The sequence below is a fragment of the Hippoglossus hippoglossus genome, chromosome 12 (assembly GCF_009819705.1).
Source record: "Hippoglossus hippoglossus isolate fHipHip1 chromosome 12, fHipHip1.pri, whole genome shotgun sequence".
In the NCBI taxonomy this organism is placed as follows: domain Eukaryota; kingdom Metazoa; phylum Chordata; class Actinopteri; order Pleuronectiformes; family Pleuronectidae; genus Hippoglossus; species Hippoglossus hippoglossus.
The window spans coordinates 1,616,591-1,638,168 of record NC_047162.1 but is presented as its reverse complement, the minus strand read 5'-3'; the positions used below and the strand labels follow the sequence as shown (position 1 = coordinate 1,638,168).

At 38.6% G+C, this 21,578-nt stretch overlaps 1 protein-coding gene across 8 annotated transcripts in view; it reads left to right on the top strand.

Annotated features, from left to right (window-relative positions):
• The window catches only part of mctp1b (multiple C2 domains, transmembrane 1b), a 33,978-nt gene extending 12,400 nt beyond the window's left edge, over positions 1-21,578 (top strand). Inside the window, exons 3-23 of one of the 8 annotated variants that reach the window (XM_034602768.1) lie at positions 5,313-5,433; positions 5,517-5,659; positions 5,826-5,905; positions 8,334-8,457; positions 9,187-9,231; positions 10,773-10,811; positions 11,431-11,598; positions 11,726-11,856; positions 12,291-12,477; positions 12,563-12,656; positions 12,781-12,883; positions 13,605-13,707; positions 14,178-14,279; positions 16,174-16,248; positions 17,300-17,419; positions 17,740-17,850; positions 18,686-18,739; positions 18,823-18,932; positions 19,581-19,690; positions 19,776-19,873; positions 20,350-21,578. In XM_034602768.1, the coding sequence (XP_034458659.1) occupies positions 5,313-5,433; positions 5,517-5,659; positions 5,826-5,905; positions 8,334-8,457; positions 9,187-9,231; positions 10,773-10,811; positions 11,431-11,598; positions 11,726-11,856; positions 12,291-12,477; positions 12,563-12,656; positions 12,781-12,883; positions 13,605-13,707; positions 14,178-14,279; positions 16,174-16,248; positions 17,300-17,419; positions 17,740-17,850; positions 18,686-18,739; positions 18,823-18,932; positions 19,581-19,690; positions 19,776-19,873; positions 20,350-20,421 (2,190 nt within the window). In that variant the 3' untranslated portion in view covers positions 20,422-21,578. Of the gene's footprint in view, positions 1-5,049; positions 5,234-5,308; positions 5,434-5,516; positions 5,660-5,825; positions 5,906-8,333; positions 8,458-9,186; positions 9,232-10,772; positions 10,812-11,430; positions 11,599-11,725; positions 11,857-12,290; positions 12,478-12,562; positions 12,657-12,780; positions 12,884-13,604; positions 13,708-14,177; positions 14,280-16,173; positions 16,249-17,299; positions 17,420-17,739; positions 17,851-18,685; positions 18,740-18,822; positions 18,933-19,580; positions 19,691-19,775; positions 19,874-20,349 lie in introns of those variants that run through there. The other 7 variants (XM_034602765.1, XM_034602761.1, XM_034602762.1 and 4 more) reach the window with 7 other exon arrangements.

Genomic DNA, 21,578 nt, shown 5'->3' with positions numbered 1-21,578 from the left:
GCAGAGTGTGTAGACACAAATACATACACAGCCCTAAAATAGGTGTGCATCAGTGTAGCTGATGGGATTGTAGGTGATCTGACGCTATTCCCTGCTTTGTGCCGTGCTGTCTGAAGACTAATCCCTCTGTAAGCAGCAGGTTAATTCCAGCAACCTGGTCACTCCCTGAGTCATCTTGGGACCAGGTTTGTGGCTGCTGCACACTTGTTTCCCTCATTCATACTCACCAAGGTGATTGGATGTAAGTGTGAGTTAAGACATGCTGCTGCTGCGTCATGATGATGCCGCAAAACCCGTCATCAGTTGTAATGAGATGCAAAGTGGAAACCTCATGGGCTACCTGAGGCCGGATCCTGTGATGTAAACACGCACTGCTGCTGTCTTTGTTTCTGAGGTTGATGACAGAGAAAATATTCACAGATAACACACTGTATTTATGCTAAACCTTAATGTTGTTACCGCTGGGAGAGATGCTAAACAGAAGCGCCTAACAACTGTGAATCTGAAGAGAAGTTCATACCACATCATTTTCTCAATCTATCTTTCTCATAAGTGGATTATGAAACTGTCAAATTCAAAAACAACTCACACAAGACGTCTATCATGTTCAATTCTGAACGTGTGAAACAAAAAAAACCAAAAAAATTAAACAACCTGCAGCACTTACAAGGCACCATCATTCTGCATAAAAGTAAATGCTGCCACATGCTATCACTGTGACAGTAACAGATGTTTGTGGTGACATGACGTCAGCCGGAAATCTGCAGACTGTTAGCTGGTGTCAGGGGCACTGATCACTCCACCGCCACAGCCTCACAACACGTTGCTCGCCATAATATCTATTCAACAAACACAAACTGAGCTCAGATGTTTACTGAGAAAATGTGGATATTTAAAACTCAATCTTTAAAAAAAATAAAGGATTTTATAGTGAATCATTGAAATAAAAATTACAATTAATTACAAAATAATTATCATGTGTTATTGTGTCATTTGTTTTGTCACTGTGAAAGAAATTGTTATCTGTTGTCTATCTCCACTCAGCGTTACAGAGATTCTAATCTCTTTTGGCTCATTGTTTTGAATATCCACTCATATCTCTGTCCCCGACCTGCTCAGCAGCAAAAAGCACACAGACACAGTCAGAGAGCAGCTGGTGAACGTAGTGGATTATTTGGCTAATGATTATGTACATTAGGAGGTGGTGGAGACCAAACACAGAGATAAAAGAGAGGGAACACTGGATTTAAAGGGATAGTTCTAGAAAATTTTTAATTCACTCATTATCTACTCACCACTATGCCGATGGAGGGGTGGGTGAAGTGTTTGCATCCACAAAACACTTCTGGAGTATCAGGGGTAAACTTTGTTGCAGCACAATCCAATACAATTGAAGTCAATGGCGACCAAGACTTCAGACGTAATAAAACAACAGAAAAAACATAACATGCCTCCATACTGCTTGTGTGGTGTCATCCAAGTGTCCGCAAGCCCCGACATTCATATTCGAAGATCATTTACACCATGTTTTAATGTCTCTGATATCTTCCTACAAGGTGCATTCACGGACCCCTCGGACACATTATTGTGTTACTGCGTCCGCTAGCGTAACCACTTCCTGTGGACTTTAAGGCTTAAAACTCAGTGTAAATGACGTTGTTTCGAATATGAATGTCGTGGCTTGAGGACACTTTGATGACACCACGCGAGCAGTATGGAGGCATGTTAAGTTTCTTCTGTTGTTTTATTACGTCTGAAGTCTAGGCCACCATTTACTTCAATTCTATTGGATTCTGCTGCAACAATGTTTACCCCTGAAACTCCAGAATTTTCAGTTTTTGGTGAACTGTCCCTTTAAAAGGAATGATCACGTTGCTGTGTCTGTCAAATGGTTAAATTAATCCAAACAGGTTCATAAGGTAATAATATTCCAGTGTTTTCATCTGTGTAACGTTGACCTTGTACCCATCCTCTATTTTTATAGCTGCAGCCTGTTATCTCCATATTTAACATCATCTCGTCTGAACTGGACTTACCCCACATGCTACATACGTTTTCAACAGCCTTCCTCCCGCGATACAATCTCCACACAGTCAGCCAGACACTCTCAGCCTCCTCATGTTTCACAGGATGGTCTCACTTATTTTATTATGCTGTTTTCAGTTACTGCCCAGTGGAATTTCCACAGCTTGCTTAATGCCAGAGCAGCACTTGGCACACTTCAAAAGCCTCAGGAAACAAGTATGTGTTTCATAATGTGAGTAATTCTGTGGGTGGTGCTGTGTGTGCTCACAGAGCAGCTCTCCACGGGGATATTAGGGAAGTTTAAAAGTTTTATAGCGACAGATGGAGGTGAGAGAACACATTGGCTTTCAGACTTTTTACCAACACAACAGAAACACATTCTGCTTGAAGGGAAAGAAAGAAAATATACTCAGATCAGATCATTTGATTATTTGCTTGATTTGTATATTTCTTTATGTTCCACTTCAAACCAAGCAGAGGCTGCATGAAAACTGTTTTTTTCTCTGGCACCAAAAACCTGTAACATAAGTTGTCATAACAGAGATTCGAAGTGATGGAAAGTAAGGAAGTGGAGTTAAGTTACACAATTATTTGTAAAGATACTTCCACAAATCTTCTTGCCTGGGTCTGGGATTTTTTTTTAACCTTCAGTTGCACATAATTGCAGATTTATTTATCAAAACCATTTGGCTTTCATATCTTTTGGTACTATAATAAGTGGAGACAAATTCAAAAGGTATCCAGGTATGATTTTGTATCAGACGTGAAACATATTGTAAGACTGTGAATTACACTGAGCCCTAGTTGTTGTACTTTATGTTAAAGTTGCATTGAGGTAATTCAATAAACCTGAATATGGGATAAATCTAGATTTTTTTGTTTTGTTTTTCAAGCATTTTCTAGAAGTAAAATGCTATTAGTTGAAGTTACAACACAATGAATATGAAATGACAAGTTGGATGAGAAGGTGATTTTTTCGGAAACGACTGACTAATCTCAATCTTTTGACCGGTTGTCTTTGTGTGACCATGTACGACATCACAAACCGCTGGCAGGTGTGTAGAAACACAATTATTACTTGAAACAATCAATCAATCAAACTCTATTTATATAGCACCTTTCATGCAGGTTAGTGCAGCTCAAAGTGCTTCACATATGATGGACAATATGATAATAAGACAAAAAAACAGCAAGAGCAAAGAAAAGAAACATTTAATGCAATTAAAAGCCATTAGGAAAATATTGAGAGTAATGCACACAGTTAAATAGAGATTAAATAAACAAATAATTTAATAGATTGAAATAAATGGCTGAATAGTGGTAAAATTGTGTGGAGTAAAAACTAAATTAATAAAATGAAAATAATAAAATAAAGTTAAATAAAAGTTGATATAAAAGAGGTATAGTAAGAATAAGTAAAAGAAGTTCATAACGATAATAAAGAGTCAATAAAAAATGTCTGAAAGACCAGTCTTAGTCAAATGTGCGAATGAACCGATGAAGTAATGAAATTATCCTGCAAGTTATCAATCATCTGTTGTCAATTTATGAAGTTTATCAGAGGAAGTTCCACAAACCATTCATCAAGTGATTTAAGTGCTTTAAAATGTAGAACTCATTAATAATCAGACAAAATGATGAATGCATTTGAATGGAAAAGTAACAGTATATTACCTCCTGTGGTTATCACTATATTCATATGTTGGCAGTGCAGTGATCAAGAGGCAGTTTAGTCAGAAAGTCAAATCGTGTTTTAAGGGTTAGTATGTATGTGTATGTATGTATCAAGTGTAATACACACAGTCCGCTGAGACCTCTTTTCATATCCAACAGCCATATAGTGTGGTCCTAATGTATTATCACATTATAGAAGTATTGATCAGAGCGTCCCTCTAAGTGGATGAGTGTTGACAGGATGCTACATTCCCTGCAGAGTAGTTCTCTGAAAGTTGATGTATATGCTGAGATCAATGTTTGATTAACATTGTTGTTTACATATGGGCTGAAACCTTTTTTCTATAAATTGGAAAGACACGGACAAATGAAAAATCTATTTTTCTAAACTTCCCATCATGAAATACGTAAAATGTCCTTTTGTCCCCTGAAAGGCTTATTATTATTATTAATATCAAATAATCATCATTGTTCATGTTATCCTTCAGATTTTCTTCTTATTCTTGGAAATTAAAAGCTAAATCTGTCACTTACAGTAAGTTAGTAATGGGATAGAGCTTAATGTGGACATTTTCATGCCTCTGTGCGTAGATGTTTTTCTTTTTACGTCTCTTTGTAAAAGAGAACTCCGTTGTTGTCTTGTGTTTTTGTATTTATCTTGTGTCTCTTTGTGTTGTTTTGTCTCTTTTTGGTCCATTTACTTTTCCTTGTATTTGCATCTCATTGTAGCCCTTTTTGTGTCTCTTTGTGTCAGTATCATCTTGCATCTGAACTTGCTTTGCATCTCTGTTACTGTTTTTTGTCTCTATTAAGACGTTTCTTTTCTCATTGTAGTCATTTTGCATTTCTTTGTGTTTGTTTTGTTTCTCTTTGGGTTGTTCTACATGTCACTGTTGCTGTCTTGTGTCTCTTTGTAGTTGGTTTATCTCTTTTCGATGATTTTTTGTATGCACTTATCTCCTAGTGATCTGTTTGAATCACTTGCCATTCTTTGTGTTTCTCTTTGTGTTCATGTTGCATCTCCTTTTGTGGTTGTATCAAGGATTGACTTTCTTTTCAAATGTATCAATGCAGCCATAATGTGGTTGAGACAGATGCCAGAATAGAAAGAAAACAAAACCACTCTCGACATTTGTTTTTCGAAACATGCATCCTCTTTTGCATCTGTAACAGGTGTTTCAGATCAGTGTTACACCATATTGTAGGCGTATGATTTTAATCCATCTTAACACTAGTACTATGTCTATCTGTTGCATTTCTGCATTGCAACAGCTGAAACGTTGCTGCTGCAGTGAAAGTGAGGGTTGTACTTTGGAAAAAATATCAGCTCAACAACGCTGTGGACGGACGGGAGGAAGCTGCTCTCGTGCAATTTCCTGTTAGTGGTCACCCCTGGGAAAAGTTACTCAGTTGAATTAGACAGTTCAGTCAGTGAAAGCTGTGGGCAAATGTGGATGCAACAATACAACTGAGGTAGTGAGGGCTCCGCTTTAGACGGCTTAAAACCACTTTCTTGTTTTTCTAACAAATATCGGTAAGTTCACTTTGTGGCTGTTGGAGAGATTGGTTACTGTTTGCACTGTTTGTGATTTATGCATCCATTTTTTTTATAGGGTATTGCTGCTCCGTGCTCCGCAGGGGCCAATCCTGAGCGATTCACCACCAGCTCAGGGATGTACAAGCTGGAGATTGAACTCAAGAGAGGCCACAACCTGGCCGTACGAGACCGAGGAGGTAAACTGAAATCTTGTCTGTTGATTACCTTGCTTCTACATCTTGCTTTTTTAGCTCAGTTACAGCTTTGTTTTTCTTCTTAGGCAGCAGTGATCCATATGTCAAGATCAAACTCGGGAATAAAGATGTGTTCAAGAGCAAAACCATCCACAAAAACCTCAACCCAGTGTGGGATGAGAAGACGACTGTAATAATGGATAGTCTGAGTGAACCTCTGCATGTCAAGGTAAAGGCTTGGATGATGCATACACACACACACACACACACACACACACACACACACACACACACACACACACACACACACACACACACACACACACAAAGCTTCTCCTTATGCATTGTTAATGAACATTAAAGTCAGTGGAGAATTTTGTGTTGCTTCTCTGCAGGTGTTTGACTATGACTTTGCGGTTCAAGATGACTTCATGGGTTCAGCTTACCTCAACGTGGAGTCTCTGGAGCAGCAGAGGTATAGCATGTTACCCTGACGACATTAATGCTAACATTTGCTATCATCTTTGCGTCGCCTTCCAGTCGGATTTCCCTTTTCAAACAGAAGTATCCTTTTCAATTCTGTTACGTTGCCACGTCAGTCAAAAGGGGTTTTTCACAGCTCACACGTCTGGACCAAGGTCCGAACCAAGGTTCATATCATTGTTACGTTGTTTACATTTCATCTGGTTAGTTTTGCCTTCATATTGCTATGGGGAGCCAACTAAAGACTTTTATATGACATACGTCCTATCATCAACAGCTATGTGGCCTACATCTGCCTTTACCTGACATTGATTGATTTGTAGATGGGCGTGGATCTGACATCTGTTGTTGTCAGTGTGGTTATTGTATTTGCTAACCTTTTTGAATGAAGTGAATAGAGAAAACGCAGTCTTTCCGTTTGAAAGGAGAATATGGAAAAATCTGTTCACCTCATTAATTTTGTGTGCACTATAATTATTTATTATAACAATGGTATTACTATCAGCAAACTGAATGATGTCCTTGTTGTTCCAACTATTGTTGGAGGTGAAGACTGCGAGCAGCTTATGCTTCTTTTTCTTCTTCTATTGTTTCATATACCAACTTCCTGCAATTAGTCAGAAAGCCGGAACTATCCCCAAAAATATTTCACAATGCTAATGGTCTAAACCATGGTTCAATCTGGAACAACACCTTTTTACACCCGTTATTTTAGTTTGGACTGAACTGAAAAGTCTGAAGGTCCGGATTAAAATGTCTTGTTGTAAAATGTGGTCTCACTGCCCAATACTGTACCTCTGGAGTTGTTTTTTCTCTGCGGTTTCATGGCATCGTTTTTGTTTTTGTTTTTTCATTTTATGTTGGAAATTCAATGGTCTGCCTCTTACTGGTGGCTGGTTGGTTACATATTGCCTATCAGTACACCGCAGATCACAATAAGCTGAAATGTTTTTTATTCTTATTGTCACATAAACTGGCCATCATGAACTCTGGGAGAAATCCTGCCACATCAGTGGAATGTCAAAAATCCTTCCTGCAAATGTTGTTAGACTAAAATGTTTATACTTCAGCTTCTGAACGGCTGCATTCCCATTCCCAGTTGTTCTTAGTGGTTTGTGCTATTTAGCCAATTTTAACAAGCCAAATGAAGATGATAAGCAAATGGTAAACATCATACATTCAAAATGTCAGCATATGAGCTTCGTCATTATGAGCCTGTTTGTATTTTACTTGACTTGTAATTATTTTCATTACAACACTCAGTCTTATAGAGTTCAAGTGTGATGTTCCTGATCCCCACATCCCCCCCCTGCCTATCTCTCTCTCACTTTTACTCGTCCCCATTTGTCTCCGCTCACCCCAACCAGTCGAGGCAGATGGGTCTGAGTCTGGTTCTGCCAGAGGTTTCTTCCAGTTAATGAGGGAGTTTCTTCTCTCCACAATCGCCAAAGTGCTGCTCATTGTGGGAACTGTTGGGTTTCTCTACAAACTCAAGGTCTCGACCTTATTGTTTTATGAGTTGGCTCTTAAATTGGACTGAACAGTCGAATCTTCATTTTGCCATGGACTTTTGTCTGAAGCACTTTGTAACCTCGTTTAGATAAGTGCTATACAAATAAAGTTATTATTATTATTATTATTATTATTATTATTATTATTATTATTATTATTATTATTATTATTATTACTTACCCTGTTAAATGTTTTTTTTAGTAGTTTTTCCTTACTCTTGTTGAGGGTTAAGGGCAGAGGATGTCACACCTTGTTAAAGCCCTTTGAGACAAATTGAGATTTGTGAATATGATTGATTGATTATTATTCAGTTGAAAAGCACCTCACATGGCTAAAGATATTTCAGATGTGTTCAGACCCACTGCAAAGTCTTTTTTTTGTATCTCCTGTTACTCGCACAAGTTCAGCTGCTGCATTATTCATTAACTGGCGAAGGCAGCAATAACGCCTGTGCTAACTTGGTTTGTGGCAAATTACAATCAATAGCTGGAATCAAGTAGGAATGTGTATTTTCAGAACTTACCTGATGATCTACTGTTTCTCTTACTTTTCTCCTGTTTTGTGCTGTTTCTTTAAAGTTATATTGTAAAACTGTACAGCAATACATGTTGTTCTTCATTTGTGATGCTTGCGTTGTCAAGAGAAACTCAACACAGGCTTTCATGACACAGCATCACTGACATTTTAAAACATTTTAAAACATTTTCTGTCTTTGCATTGAATTAGTTTGTAATTTCTCATCAGGTAAAAATATCAAATTGTTTGCTCTGAACAGAATATCAATGTTATTTAACTGTCAACTTATTTATTCTCATCTAACTGTCAGCAGCAAAGTGATTGAGTGTTGAACTACTTCTTTAACATGGTAGGGAGTATAGTTGACCGTGATTCATATCTGTGTGCCACAGGTCGATACCTGTAACCCTGGTGCTGAAGGACCCACAGTACCCCGATCAGGATCTGGGCACCTTGGAGCTCGCTGTCACCCTGACGCCTAAAGACAGTCCCATAGAGGAGCGACGAGACTCAATGGTAGGAATACCCCCCCCCCCCCCCCTCCATTGTCTCTCTGTGTTTCTCTTTCTTATAAAATTTCTAACTAATTTGATCCTCTATATTAGTCATGAATACACAAATATATATATATATATATATTGTATTACGTGCTTAGCTGGGTATTATCACACAGTAACCTCACTATGGTGTGGAACTAAACTACCGCATCAAGACCCTTTAGAGGAGGTCGTCCAAGGTGATCCAACCTCAATCTTACCCAACTACCAAGTGTACACAACACACACACAAACACATGCAGTGGCGGACGCAGTACTGCTGAAGACTCAGCTGTAACTTTATGTTTGACTCTTGTGATGTGGCTGTCCTCATGAAATACCAAATACTGCATGATCACATCAAACTTCTACAGTATATTATAGTTCATTCCATCTTACAACTAATTTAAATTTGAAAGATGCAACTGATGAAGCTGCATTTGGTCTTACAAAAAATGATGCTGCATGTAACAAGACGTTACATTTCACATGTAAAATCTTCCTTTGTAAAGTAACTTCTAAATCTGTCAAATATTTGCAGTTGAGTAAAAAAGTACAGCATTTCCGTAAAAAAAAGTGTTTACTTAATAAGAAGTATACTTAGTACAGTACTTGAGTAAATGTTCAAGTAACATTACATTCTACCTCCATGTTGCTAGGATTTTAGTTTTTTCAGGGGCAGTAACGATGTTCATTTTGTTTCCTGCAGCAGAGGGAGGTTAAGACGTATCGGTGGAGGCCTTATGTGAATAAAGTGAGTGTAGTGGCGATTAGGCTCTTAGTGACTTCCTATAGCTGCGTCCTGGCTGACCCCTCCCCGCTTTACCTCTCAGCCTAGTGAAGAGCTTTTTCCGTAGACAGAAAATTTGCTTTTTGTCGTCTAATTGAAACAGTCTCATTTATCAAGTTCAGTTTATCTTTATATCTTCCAATGTTTAGTATTAGTTAGTTTCCTGATTTACATTTGTTTAGCTTTTGGTTTTCGTACTCCTTCAAGAGCTCTTATAAATAAACTGAGGACAAACATGCAACTGTCGCATTATTTTCCCCTCAGCACTGATCTCAATGTGCCACTCTTTAAAAGTTAAAACAAAATGCAACCTTTGTTTTCATTTTTAAAGTGGTAGATGTTATTTGGACCCACTTAAATATAGAATAAGGAAATACATAAATACATATCAGTGTCGGCTGGTGATAACATTTATTGGGGAGGGCACTTCTTCGAGCAAACCCCTTGTGAAAGGGCGTTTTTGTAAAGAAATTACCAGTTTTGCCGCAGTTCCACATGAAGTCGCCGTACCTTTGCCAGTCAGCTTGCAGCGGAAGTAACTCGTGACGGTGGATGTTCCTGAGACGGCATCGAAGGTCGACCAATCACATTTGATTAAAATAACATAAATCCATAACAATTCTTTTCCAATGGAAAATCTGCGACAACCAATTAAAGAGCAGCCTCAGGTCCTGTGATTGCCCAAAGTTGAAGGACTTACATTCACTCTCATTTGGCCGGCGCCCCACACCCGGAAGTATATCTATTTAGACAGAAATGAACCAAATACAATTTAAACACAATTTGTAGTGAATGCTCACAGGTGCTTACGGTATACTAGGTGCATTGTAAGAGTAAAATATTATTATCTAATTAAATTATGTTTAACATTTTTGTATAGGCTTTTTTCTGAGGATGTACCAGGATCATAGCAGTTTTAAACTTAATATATTAAGGAGTGATTACATTTCACAGTTTGTGTTTTTACGTTCTACACATATCTTTTGTCCTTGATTGGTATCAGAGAAAGCTGGTTTTCCAATGTGTCCCCAGCACTAAGATTAAACACAGCCTGTCCCATTCATGTTTAATTCAGTATATAAATTAATCATATGACCAATCTTGTCTGTGCTGCACCTCCAGTCAGAGAGGAGGAGAGACATAAACAGCAATGACAGAGAGCGACGTAGGGATGAAGACGAGGCAGCCTCAGAAACAGGACAGCTCGCTCTCTGAAGTCCCATTCAAACTAATGAGCCACCAGTGAGGCCATAATGATGAATATTCAGTTGGTAGAGAGCATTTTTCACTTTTACAATCTGATGCTTTATTTATGGAGCGTGACTCCTCCTCATCGCTTGTTTTAGCTCCTTATAGTGTACTACAGAATTTTAAAGAAAGAGGATGTTGACTTTTCTCTTGTTTCCATGTTGTACCACAAATATTTGTAGCCCTCTTGCTGTACCATTAGTATTTTCCCACCCTACAGGAGTTAGTTGAAATAATATATGTTAATGTATATTCAGACTATGCTGCTCAGGAGGTCCTGGAAACGATCCACTAAGGTAAGTCGTCATCGTGCTTGTGCGCGGTCGTAGCTTTTCACCACCTGTCCTGAAGTGTTCATGCCCATCACTTACTGTATCTGTCAATATTAGTTGTTTTTGTGTGCAGACTTTTAGAGCCTCATTTGACTGTTTTTTTGTGTTTTGTTTTCCCATGTTGCACTGTACAAATCATCAAACATGTGTATTGATCCTTAAGTATTGATTGTTTTTGCCGCTGTCATTTCCTCCATCCCCTGCCCGGAACCAGGGCCCTGATCTTCAAAGTTTGCACAAAACGTTATCACGCTAAAATAATCCTACAAGCGTCTTCAAATGGAGCTAGAGGATAAAGCTATAGTTTTTAAGTATTGTATGTGCATACAAAGCCTGATATTTGTCAAGAGATATTGATGTTAGTGTCAAAATTCTCTAAATGGAGTCATGTGACAATCTGGCAACAGTTCCAGATAAATTTTAAGCCCCAACTACAAATCTGAAAATCTTCACCTTTCAAATCAAGCTGACACATGAAGAGCAGGGTCCAGCATGCTGACTTTTTTTCCTGTTAAGTCATAAATAAAATTCAATTTGTGTGTGTTTGGTTGTGTGTGTTTGTGTGTGTGTGTGTCTGGACCAGCAGCAGCAGTCAATGCGTCTCTCAGAGATGCATCGGAAATCACAACTCTGGCGAGGGATTGTCAGCATTGCGTTAATCGAAGGTCGGAACCTGACTCCCATGGATCCCAATGGCCTGAGTGACCCGTACGTCAAGTTCAGACTGGGGCACCAGAAGTATAGGAGCAAGGTTTGTCCACTGCGATCTCTGTGGTGGTGCTTTTTTATTTCTTAAATTTGAGCATATCCTTACCTTTTTTTATTTCTGTTGCTTCCTTGTTGTGTGTGTGTGTGTGTGTGTGTGCGTGTGTGTTCAGTGTGTGCCAAAGACCCTGAGTCCACAGTGGAGGGAGCAGTTTGACATGCATCTGTTTGACGAGATAGGAGGAGTGTTGGAGATCACTGTGTGGGACAGGGACACCGGCAGGAGAGATGACTTCATTGGACGGTCAGTCTGGCTCTCTGTATCAGTGCTCTGCTCCACTAATGTGAGACCGCAGGTGATGGAGCCCCATGTTTTTCATATCCATTAGAGCTGAGAGACTAACCCTTAAAACATATCTGTATCAATCTTACAAAAAGTAAAACTAATTCTACATAATCAATTAATTAATAAATGTTTCCTGACCTCTTTGTTAAATTTCTGTAATTATTAGTGAATTACAATATTCGTTAATACTTTCTCTGGTGAATTGACATTAGTTATTCAATTGTATGATAACACAGAGTATCTGTAGGTGCATTAGCTGTTTTCCTTCCTGGCTTGTTAAATGCATTCTGAGGTTGTCTTCCCCTCTCTGCTACATCCTCATCTTGTCCCTGTTATGTTATTTTATGCGTATACTTTTAATCTGAAATGGTGAGATTGTGTTTGTTGTCCAGCTACCAGCTGGACCTCTCTGCTCTGGCCAAAGAGCAAACCCATCACCTGGAGCTGCCGCTGGAAGAGTCCCGGGGCCACGTGGTGCTGCTGGTCACGCTTACCGCCTCGGCCCACGTCTCCATCGCTGACTTGTCCGTCACACCGCTGGACGACCCACAGGAACACAGGGAGATACTCGAACGATACGTAGGCAGCACTCAAATGTGTAAAACAGTAAAACATCATGAAATATGCCAGAGTGTGACATTTTGTGCCTTCTTTCCTTCTCCAGAGTTTGCGACAGTCGTTCTCTAACTTAAAAGATGTGGGCATAGTGCAGGTCAAGGTGATGAGAGCAGAAGGTCTCATGGCTGCAGATGTAACTGGTAATCAGGATGCCTCCTCTCATTCATCTTACATTCATGAACATAGTTAGAGTTGCTCCTAATGTACTTTAAAGTGCTACAATACTGCCACACCAAATATATTATACACTCATTGTTTCCTCAGGTAAGAGTGACCCTTTCTGCGTGCTGGAGCTGAATAACGACAGACTTCAGACACACACTGTTTACAAGAACCTAAATCCAGAGTGGAATAAAGTCTTCACCTTGTGAGTGACCATCAGTTTTCTGTTGTATTAACCTGTTACCAGACAACCCTGTGTTTGTGCACAAGCCCTGAAATTTAAAGGCAAGTATTTAGATTTTCAGTGTAAAAGACACTGAACCAAGGTACAGAAGCACGAAAATGGAAGAAATTTAATTTTTTTCTCTTGTTTGTCAGAGTTGGAAAAAATACACCTGACAACATCTTTGAGTTATTAAAGAGAAAGAGCAGGTTCCTCATTTGTAATGATGGGGATCACAGGGATACAGAATTCATTTGAAATGTAGGACAGATTTAAAGGTCCAGTGTGTAAGATTTATGTGAAAGGGATCTATTGGCAGAAATTGAATATAAAATAGTTCTAGTGATGTTTTCACTAGTGTATAATCATCTAAATTGTATGAATTGTTTTTATAAATTTCTTGATGCTTTTTACAGTAGCCCAGACTGGACAAACTAAACACCTTTTGAGTTTTATGACAACTGTAGTCTACCACAGGTTCTCTTTCATGTTTGGAGGGGCAGGGTGAGGGGAGGGGTATTCAGCTGCAACATGCAACTTCACCACTAGATGTCTCCACACTGAGTCTTTAAATAATAAAAGAATGAACAGGAAAAAACGACAACAGATCGACAACAGTTTTAGTGGATGTTAACTATTCCTAGTTTAGTCTGATGCATCATTTATCTGCTTAACCTTCATTCTTTCTCTGTCTATTCCTCAGTAATGTGAAAGACATTCACTCAGTGTTGGAGCTGACAGTGTTTGATGAGGACAGAGACAGGAGCGCTGACTTCCTGGGAAAAGTTGCCATTCCCTTGTTGCATGTGAGTGCAAGAGACACTGAAGTCACAGGATATCTGAGTACATCTGTGTAAATAATAACAAAACTGCAAATATATCAGTGTTCACCGATTCATTTTAAAGCTTGAGTTGTGTGTTCTTTGAATATTTTTCTCAAAGCTAGAGAAATATGCAATATTAATCAAGGTATAATTTGTTTGCCTGTCAGTGTATACCTCTATTTTTGCATAGGTCTCATTGATTCACTTTTATTTTAGATCTTTGATCTTTTAACTTCTTATTATCACTATAACATATAATATATTATGTTATATTTTATTTTAATTGATGTTTTTTTTTTCATGATAACGGTTAAATTCAGGCACATCATGTGTAACAGCAATAAAATGATTCAAAATACTTCAGTGAACACGAATCTTTAACAGACTGGTAGTTTGAAACAGTGAAGCGAGTGAGTTCAAACTGTTTAACACTTAAACTTTATTTCTGTCAGATACGAAACGGTGAGCAGAAGAGCTTCACATTAAAGAATAAGGAGCTGACGGGTCCAACCAAAGGAGTCATCTACCTAGAGATCGATGTCGTCTACAACACTGTGAGTGTCAGTCTGTGCTGTGCATGAGGGACTGAGACCTGGTGTTAACATGGGTCTCAGGTGATCCCATCACAAGTGGACAGCTCTAGGTTCAGTTTTTCTGAGAACATCTTAGATTTTACATCCAATCACTCAGAGGAGGGCTGGACGCATGTGTCCAGTGCCACATTTTAAGGACCACCTAGTCAGCTGATGAACTACACCACTACACTACAGTTTCATAGTGAAACAAAAATATTTGTATTTATTTGTGACCACTAAATTCTTTGTATAGCTGCACACAGCACATTTATTCCCCCTTCCTCTCTTCTCTCTCTCTCTCTCTCTCTCTCTCTCTCTCTCTCTCTCTCTCTCTCTCTCAAACTGGCTAAAAACAACATGTATTCAGAAATAATGTCTTTATTTGCATAGAGTGAGAAAATAAATGTGATCATGGGTCGTCCACTTACCAGAAGATCAGGTGTTCGATCCCTGTCTCCTGATTCCATGTGATGAAGTGTCCTGGGGCAATATACTGAAGACTGAAATGCTGACGGCTGTGCCAGCAGTGCATGAATGATGTATGATAGAGTGCCTCTCGTAGATGCACTGTGTGAACAGGTGGATGGCAATACTGTTCTGTAAAGTGCTTTAAGTGGTAATCAAGAATATAAATGCTATATGATCTTTATACAGACCATTTACAGACCATAAGTGGTCACTGGAGACACATGCAGAGACACATTCTAATGTCGGGGCGTGAACTGACCAACTCAGAGCTGCCCACTTGTGACCAGGTCACCAGAGACACATGTTAATACCAGGTCTGAAGAACATTGTAGCTAAATACATTGTACCTGTACTTTACTCAAGTACTTCCATTTTCAACTGCTGCACACTCATACACATAGTTTCTGCAGATATTCATTTCCTGGCCCACTGCAAGCGAGTAGGGGGGGTTGATGATGCTTCTGACAATCGACGGACAAAAAAAAGGGTGGAAAAAAAGGAAAAAGAATATCTCCAGATGATAAATGGTGCCATACACGTCTGTGGCTGAGGGGTAGAGCAGTCGTTCTCCAACCAGAAGGTCGGCAGTTCGACCTCAGTCTTTTCTTTTTCTGCATTCCGAAGTGTCCTTGGGCAAGATGCGGAACCCCGAATTGCCCCTCATAGAAAAGAAAGTGCTGTGTGTGTAATGGGTGAATGGCAAAACTGTACTGTAAAGCGCTTTGAGTGGTCATCAAGACTAGAAAGGTGCTATATAAATACAGACCATTTACCATTTACACATTGAAGACACAGACGAAGATGTCAGGAGAGTTTGTGGTGACAAGTGGCGATGTGCTGTAAACAAAAACACATGATCCCTGCAGTGAAGTTAATATGCTGCACCACCACCTGAATCCTGCGGAGGATTTGTTGCTGTTGTGAACGCGTCTGAGGGGAGAATCTCCCACGTTTTTCATGAATGAAAGGAAACCTCTGGAGAAAGTCCGGACCCAGTTTATCAGAGTTATGAACTAAAACAAAACGTATCATGTCAAAACAACACACAAGACATGATATGCAAATGTGACTATATTTTTTTGCTTTTATGTTATTGCTGGTTCAGTGAGTTTTTACTGATTAGATTTTGGTGATTAGAGGCCAGAGTCACTGTGACTTCACTGAACAAGTCACAAATGTTCTCTCTGACTCAATTATAAAAAAATTTGACCAAGATTTCAAACAAATGTCTAAAAGCAAAAAATAATGATGTGATGACATTTTATATCCAAAAGGTAACAAGGTTGAACTTTACTGTGACATCATGTTTCAGGGTCATCACTGGGACTTGTTCGGTTGGTGGAGGTGTACAACCTGAACTCAGTCACATGACCTGCTCTGACAGTGTGTTTTTATTTCTCCTCAGGTCAGAGCTGCTTTGAAGACTGTGGTCCCTGCAGAACAGAAATATATCGAGGAAGAACCAAAAGTCTCCAAACAGGTACGTCCATACTGCTTGTATTATTATGATCATATATATTTCTTTACAGATGACTGACAAGCTAATAATGAGACAAATGTAAATAATTCAAAGAATTGGAGATAATAGGTAAAATATCAAAAGCAATAAAAAAGACAAACAAAAAAATTCAAAAACAAGACTTGAGGGGCAGCGTATACCTCACCTGGTCGAGCTGCCGCCCCAACGAGGCCCGGGTTCGATTCCGATCTGTTGCCATTTCTGCAATGTCCTCCCCCCCTTTCTCTCTGTCCGCCTTTCACAGCTTGCTCTCCTTCCTATCAATTAAAGGCAATAAAAGCCCCCAAAAATATACTTAAAAAAAAAAAACGAGACTTGAGACCAAACCAGAGTTTAAAGTTAAATCAACATTGGAGTTTGATTCATCACATCAGAGATAAACAAATGAAGCAGCGCGTTAGTTCATGCAGGACACGGAGTCATGTGCTCAGCTGTCATAAGCTGTCAGCTACTGATCTGGTTTATGGGTGCTCGTCAGTCACTAACCAATCACAGCGCATTCTCTCAACAAAGCGGCCCCTTTAAATACGACCTCCTCCTCACTGATCCCCGCTCGGCTACACTGCCACTCACGCCCTGCTGCCGGCAACTTGCCTCAAACAGTACAAACATGGTTGTTGTAAATGGTGTGTGTGTTCTTTACTGAACTATATTGTTACAAGGCCATAACATGTTGAATGTGCATTATTTATAGCTTGTTATCTTGTTATTATTTATTATTATTTATAGTTCTGCCACTTGTTATCAAGAACTAAGAACACTTAGTTCTGCCACTAAGTGTTTAAAAGCTTTAATAGAAAATAAATGGCTTTAATTCACAAATTCACATTTAGTCTAGATGTATATGGTTTAGATACTCACTGTTATTGTTGTAATCAGGAGTCATTCACTGTTTGGATTTTGAGATTTCTTGAAAGTAAAAAAAGTATAGAATATTTTCAGAATTATATTTGAGGCACTGCTAAATATAACAGTCTAAAAGTACAGAAAGATGTACTTTGTCTCTTTTCAGTTGCTCCAGCAGAATTTCAATCGCGTGAAGCGGTTCATCATGGTCCTGATCAGCTACGGGACGTACATCAACAGCTGCTTTGAGTGGGAGTCTGCACAACGGAGCATCATCTCCTTTGTGGTATGAAAATACACTGATACTGATTCACTGACACTTGTTGGGTGCTTCTAATGACCTGGTATGTGTCTCCTCATTTTCCTGTGTCAGGGTTAGTGCATTGTAATTACATACGAGAAAAAAGGTTTTGAAGACTTTTTTCATGATTCAATATAACTTTTTATGAGAAAAAATCTCAATCATAAGAATTAATTTGACATGTAAAGGTGTTTCCTTGAAGCATCTCACCTCACATCTTACACACGAAGTCAGACTGACACACAAGTGAGGGGAACTCAAGGCAATTGAGAAACACCCAATGTCACATTTTCATTTTTTCCCAGCTATTTGTGGTGGTTGTGTGGAACTTTGAGCTCTACATGTTGCCGCTGGCCTTGCTGCTGCTGCTGGTCTGGAACTACATCTTCTCCTCGAGCAGGGAAACAGGCGACATGGTGAGAAATCAAAGAAAATAGATCCGACTTGTGTGTCTCTCTTTTTTGGTGATTTTTGTATTGAAGTAGAGAAGAAAATATCAGATCATCGATGGAAAACCAGTATTCGTATTTGTGACTTCCTGACTTCTTGGATAACGAAAAATAATTAAATTAATGAATAAATTATGTCCAGAAAAATAAAATACACTTTCAGACTCACAGCTGTATGAAAATGAGAAAAAAGAAAGGACAGAAATGAGAAGGGGCAAAAGGAAGAGAAAATTAAAAAATGTAGATAACAAGATTAGCAACCCTGAAAGGATAGAGACCTGCACAATATATATCTCAAGTTAAAAAACAATGTATTTGAAGTGCATATGTTAAAATTATAAAATAAATCATACAATATCTCAGATTGCCTGCCTTTAAATCTAACATACAAATATGAGGCAATGGCTGTTGTGTAAATAAAATTCTCAATGCCAAAAACTACTCAAATATAAAGAGTAAAATAAAAAATAAAATAAAAGTTATCTTTTTTGAATGCACTGTACTGTGTTGTAAATACATAATTGCATATGTTCAATTATTATAAAAGTATGTAGCCTTTTCTCTTTGAATGAACTAAGTAAATAGTTATGAAAGAGTGCCATGATTTTCCATGCCACAATAAAATCAAATCACAAAGAGGGTGTTGTCCACCAGAGGGCAGTGTAGCCTACCAGTCACATTGAGATTGTTTATTTTTATTTGAAGATATTATCCAGATATATGTTATATATCACAATTATCTTTCATTAAATCAAAAAGTGACATCACCAGTCAAGTTTATTTATTCATTATTCTCTTTCAGTCAATGGAGGCCATGTTTGAATGGGAGGATGAAGAGGAGGATAAAGAAGACAAGGTAGTGTCATTATAAAGCAGATGTTCACTCATGTCAGACTTTATTTAATGGAAAACGACTGACGTTTACCTTGTTGCTATCAGGACTCAGAGCCCAGGGGCTTCATGGATAAACTATATGCCATCCAGGACGTGTTCATCAGTGTGCAGAGTGCTCTGGACGAGGCGGCGTCTTATGGAGAGAGGATAAAGAAGTGGGTAACACAGCAGTCCATGATGGTGAATCCAGTTCTATAGTGTTTTTAACATGCTGGGAGTGAACAAGCAAATTAAGGAAGTTAAACAATGAGCACATAGTTTTGTTCTGTGTTCATAATACTTTGTAATATACAGAGTAAGACCCCCAGGAGACCCCTATATGGATAGAAACGCCACCACAGCCACAGGAGAGAAGCTACTGCCTTTTGTCTTCAATTAGCACCATCCTTTACTACGGTGGCCCTGAAGTGCAAATTAAAACGACAAAGGGGAAAACACAACAGCAAATCACAAAAAACAACAACAAAACTAAATTAAAAACCGTAAATATGAAAACACAATGGAAAATTTAAAAAACAAATGGCAACTCTTAAAACCCATATGGCAAATATAAAATCAACAGCAAATCACAAAACACAACAACAATTTGAAAAAGTGCAACAGTAAATCACAAAACACAACAAATAAAACAATACAACAAATCAATACACAAGGGCAAATCACAAAAACACAAACCAAAAATGGGAAAACACAACAAATACAAAACACAAATAAAAGAACACAACAATAACAGCAACAACACAACAACAACAAATAAGTGAGAAAACACCAAATGTAACCTTGTGTTTGTTCTCCCACTGCAGCACCTTTAACTGGACAGTGCCTTTTCTAAGCTGGTTGGCGATCACTGCCTTTTGTTTGGCCACAGTTCTTCTCTACCTCATACCTCTTCGATACCTTGTGCTCGCATGGGGTGAGTCCAGACTTCCCACCAGTAGCGTTTACCAGTGTAGACATGATGCACTTGTACGGAAATATTGTTTTCTGATTTTCCGCAGGTGTGAATAAATTCACCAAGAAGCTTCGTAATCCGTACTTGATTGACAACAATGAGCTTCTTGACTTTCTGTCCAGAGTCCCCTCCGATGTTCAAGTGGTGAGTAACTTGTGGGACATATAGACGAAGCAGTTTGTGAAATATGGGAACCCCTACAGAGGTGTTCAGTTCCTACGTGCCAATGGTGACATTTACTCAATTACTTCTACTTACTACTGTATACACGCTACGATATAACAATCTTTCCAACCTTTTTTCCTCCTGATATCATGCAAACAGCAGTGTGCAGTCAAACAGACAGTTTATTTTTTATTTATTTTTACTATTATTTTTACTATAATCACAGCAAAAATCCAAAATGACAGACAATTTCCCGAAAACACAAAACAGATTTGTCAACTTCAGGTTTTCTTGTCATCTGCTATGAATCATATTTATTGGGTGTCCCAGTCCATATGAAAAACTGTGAATCAAACCAGCTCTACCTTCACAGTAGCAAGTTGCTCACACACTGATTCTTCAGTATTAACCATTTAAGAACGTCATATATAATAACTATGTGTGTTGATGGACAGATGCAGTATCGTGAGCTAAGGGTCGACCCTGGACAGAGCCCCAACAAACGTAAGAGGACCAACCTGAGCTAACCGTCACATCCACGTAGCATCTGTCCTCCTCTCTGCTGGAAAACTCCCCTGTAAACAGTGTAAACTATGTTATTTACATATCTCTTATATATTTTGATGATGAAAAGTGTTGTTATGTTTTGTTATTGTGGAAAGACACTGATTTATTTTCTAAGTCTTGATCTAAGTCTTGAAGAGAGATGCTTCTGAGAAAACCAGGCATGTTTTTTTACTCCCTTTAATTTGTTGTAACAATATAAACCTGACGTTATGTGTGGTAATAATGTATGTTATGAATATACATGTGCATGTATGAAGGTGTGCTGCTGTTGCATGGAATCAATGCATCTCAGGTTTAAGTTGTTTTTTTGTTTTTTTACCTTTTGTCTTTTTAACTCTATTTATTGTTCAGTGTTATTTTAAAAACAGAGCCGCATGTTATTACTGCCACTGTTATTCCATTTATGACAGTATATACACATAAACCCATATATAACTCAGTAAATAACACCTCATATGAAACACAAGGTCAGAGTTGATCAAATCCACACAGCAACCTTTATCGTAAACTTGCAAACTGTAAAATATCCCTGTCAGCAGGATTTCTGTGCTAACTTTGCCCATTTAACCCAAACACTGTAACATCATTTTCTTGAAGGTGATTATGCAGTGAAAGGGACATTCCACAGTTTTTTGGTTTTCCAGTTTAGGAGTGCTGCTCTGCGATTTAAAACCCTTCTCTCATTTGGGTCGGGCAGCTCCATCGACAGCTGGGGGATCACATGATGCAAAATAACTCAAAGTTACTCAAGTGCTGTACTTAAGTGCAAATTTAAAGTACTTGTACTGAGTATTTCCATTTAGACCACTAGCAGATTCAGATTAATAACGCCAAATATATATGTATATAAAAACAGAGAAATGATGGTGTATTTTTTTATTATGATGGGTTAAGATGAAGCTTGACTAATCCCCCTATTTGTCCCACTTTTAACAGCTGCAACATTAAAGTAACAATAGTAAAAATACATTATTCTGAAATGGCATTCTCCCATTCACACCCACATTAATACAGTGCATGCATGTGCAGCACTTTCTCTGTCACACATCTGTCACACTGCTGGCACAGCGGGCACGGTCCAGTGTCTCACTCCTGAGCCAAGGTTGCTTCAACATAA